We start from the raw sequence: 2,539 nt of genomic DNA, 5'->3' as shown, positions 1-2,539 counted from the left end.
TGGAAACTGGTGCAGCCACTCTAGAACACTTCTCAACAAGTTAAAAATAGAGCTACCCTACAACCCAGCAATTGCACTACTGGGTATTTATCCAAAGGACAGAAACATAGTGACTTGAAGGGGCACCTGCATTCCAGTGTTCATACTAGCAATGTCCACAATAGCCAAACTATACAAAGAGCCCAGACGTCCATCGACAAATGGATAAAGAAAATGAATAGATAAAGAATATATATATAATATATATTTATATAAAATATATATATAATATAAATGAATATTACTCAGCCATCAAAAAGAATGAAATCTTGCCATTTGCAACAAGATGGAACTAGAAGGTATTATTCTAAGTGAAAGAAGTCAGTCAGAGAAAGTTAAATACCATATGATTTCATTCATATGTGGAAGTTAAGAAAGCAAACCGCTGTTTGAACCTAGAGGAAGGAAAGGAAAAATTAAGTAAGATGAAAATAGAGACAGAAGGGTGAATGAACCATGAGAGACTGTGGACTCTGGGAAACAAACTGAGGGCTTCAGAGGGGAGGGGGATGGGGTATTGGGATAGGCTGGTGATGGGCATTAAGGAGGGCACGTATTGCATGGTGCACTGGGTGTTATACGCAAATAATGAATCACGGAACATTGCATCAAAAACTGGGGATGTACTGTACGGTGATTAATATAACAAAATAAAAATTATTTTAAAAAAAGAAAAGAGGGGCGCCTGGGTGGCACAGCAGTTAAGCATCTGCCTTCGGCTCAGGGCGTGATCCCGGCGTTGTGGGATCGAGCCCTACATCAGGCTCCTCTGCTATGAGCCTGCTTCTTCCTCTCCCACTCCCCCTGCTTGTGTTCCCTCTCTCTCTGGCTGTCTCTATCTCTGTCGAATAAATAAATAAAATCTTTGAAAAAAAAAAAGAAAAGAAAATACGGAGGGAGTCAAACCATAAAAGACTCTTAACTCTAGGAAACAAACTGAGGGCTGCTGGATGGGAGGATTGGGTAAGTGGATGGTGGAAATTAAGGAAAGCACACGTAATGAGCTCAGGGTGTTATATGTAACTGATGAATGCAACTGATGAACTCTACCTCTGAAACTAATAATACAGTATATGTTAACTAAATTGAATTTAAATAAATAATTTAAAAGACTAAAAAATGTGCCTACATATTTACAGTACTCTAAGTATCATTAAGCTATAACTGAGAGACCTTCTGTACCTACGTCTGATGCAAACACAAGGGCCATTATGTGATTTCTCTTATATTAAATGATAATGATTTACTTTTTGTGATAATCTGGACCTATATTGCTATAAACTATGTAATTTCAATGAGTAAATAATTTATTCAAATAGTTACTGATAACATCCAATGGCCTTTACTTCAAAACATGATAGATCCACCCCACTCCAACAGTTTATTTTTTTTAAGATCTCTTTTAAAAGTTGTTAAACGCTTGGTCCTGACAGGAAACATGTGCTAACAGAGGATGGAACAGAAAAATGGCAGTTCTTTCACTGGGTTTATCCTGCTGGGTTTCTCAGACCGGCCTCAGCTGGAGCTCGTCCTCTTCGTGGTTCTTCTGATCTTCTATCTGTTCACGCTGCTGGGAAACACCACCATCATTGCCTTGTCCCACCTGGACCCCCATCTTCAGACTCCCATGTACTTTTTCCTCTCCAACCTGAGCTTTCTGGACCTGTGCTACACGACCAGCACTGTCCCGCAGCTCCTGGTTCATCTCAGGAGAGCAGACAAGTCTATCTCCTTTGGCGGCTGCATAGTTCAGCTGTTTGTCGCTCTAGGATTGGGAGGCACAGAATGCNGCACAGAGTGCATTCTCTTAGGGGTCATGGCATTTGACCGCTATGCAGCCATCTGCAGGCCCCTGCACTACACAGTGGTCATGCACCCCCGTCTCTGTGCCCTCATGGCTTCCGCATCGTGGGTCATTGGTTTTGCCAACTCCTCATTGCAGACAGTGCTCATCTTCCTTGTACCACGTTGTGGGAGAAATAAAATAGATCACTTCCTTTGTGAGGTCCCCCCACTGCTCAAGCTTGCCTGTGTTGACCCCACTGTGAATGAGTCTGTGCTCTTCTTTGTCGGTGTGATCATTCTCCTCGTCCCTGTGGCATTAATCACAGTCTCCTATGGGCGGATTGTCAGGGCAGTCTTAAGAATAAAGTCATCTGCAGGGCAGAGGAAAGCGTTTGGGACATGTGGGTCCCACATCACGGTGGTCTCCCTGTTCTATGGCTCGGCCATCTACGCTTACCTCCAGCCCAGCAACAACTACTCCCAGGATCAGGGCAAGTTCGTTTCTCTGTTCTACACCATCGTCACCCCCATGGTCAACCCCGTCATATATACACTGCGGAACAAGGATGTGACGGGAGCAATGAAGAAGGTGCTTTGCAGGGGCCGTGACTCCAGCTGACTGGGCGGGAAGACCCTTTGTTGGAAGACTTTCACTGCCAGAGCTTCTAAGATGATAGTGTCTTCCTCATGACACCCAGAATTTCCCCTGACATCT

General features: G+C 43.6%; 1 protein-coding gene across 1 annotated transcript; it reads left to right on the top strand.

Annotated features, from left to right (window-relative positions):
- The first annotated feature begins 1,492 nt into the window (after nt 1-1,492).
- LOC117800859 (putative olfactory receptor 2B8) lies at nt 1,493-2,443 on the top strand. Its single transcript, XM_034653405.1, has one exon. The coding sequence runs from the start codon at nt 1,493-1,495 to the stop codon at nt 2,441-2,443; it is 951 nt and encodes a 316-aa protein (XP_034509296.1).
- Nucleotides 2,444-2,539: the final 96 nt, after the last annotated feature.

The sequence above is a fragment of the Ailuropoda melanoleuca genome, unplaced genomic scaffold, assembly GCF_002007445.2.
Source record: "Ailuropoda melanoleuca isolate Jingjing unplaced genomic scaffold, ASM200744v2 unplaced-scaffold8477, whole genome shotgun sequence".
NCBI lineage: Eukaryota > Metazoa > Chordata > Mammalia > Carnivora > Ursidae > Ailuropoda > Ailuropoda melanoleuca.
Note: the sequence above shows the minus strand (reverse complement) of the source record. Positions and strands in the feature narration are given on the sequence as shown.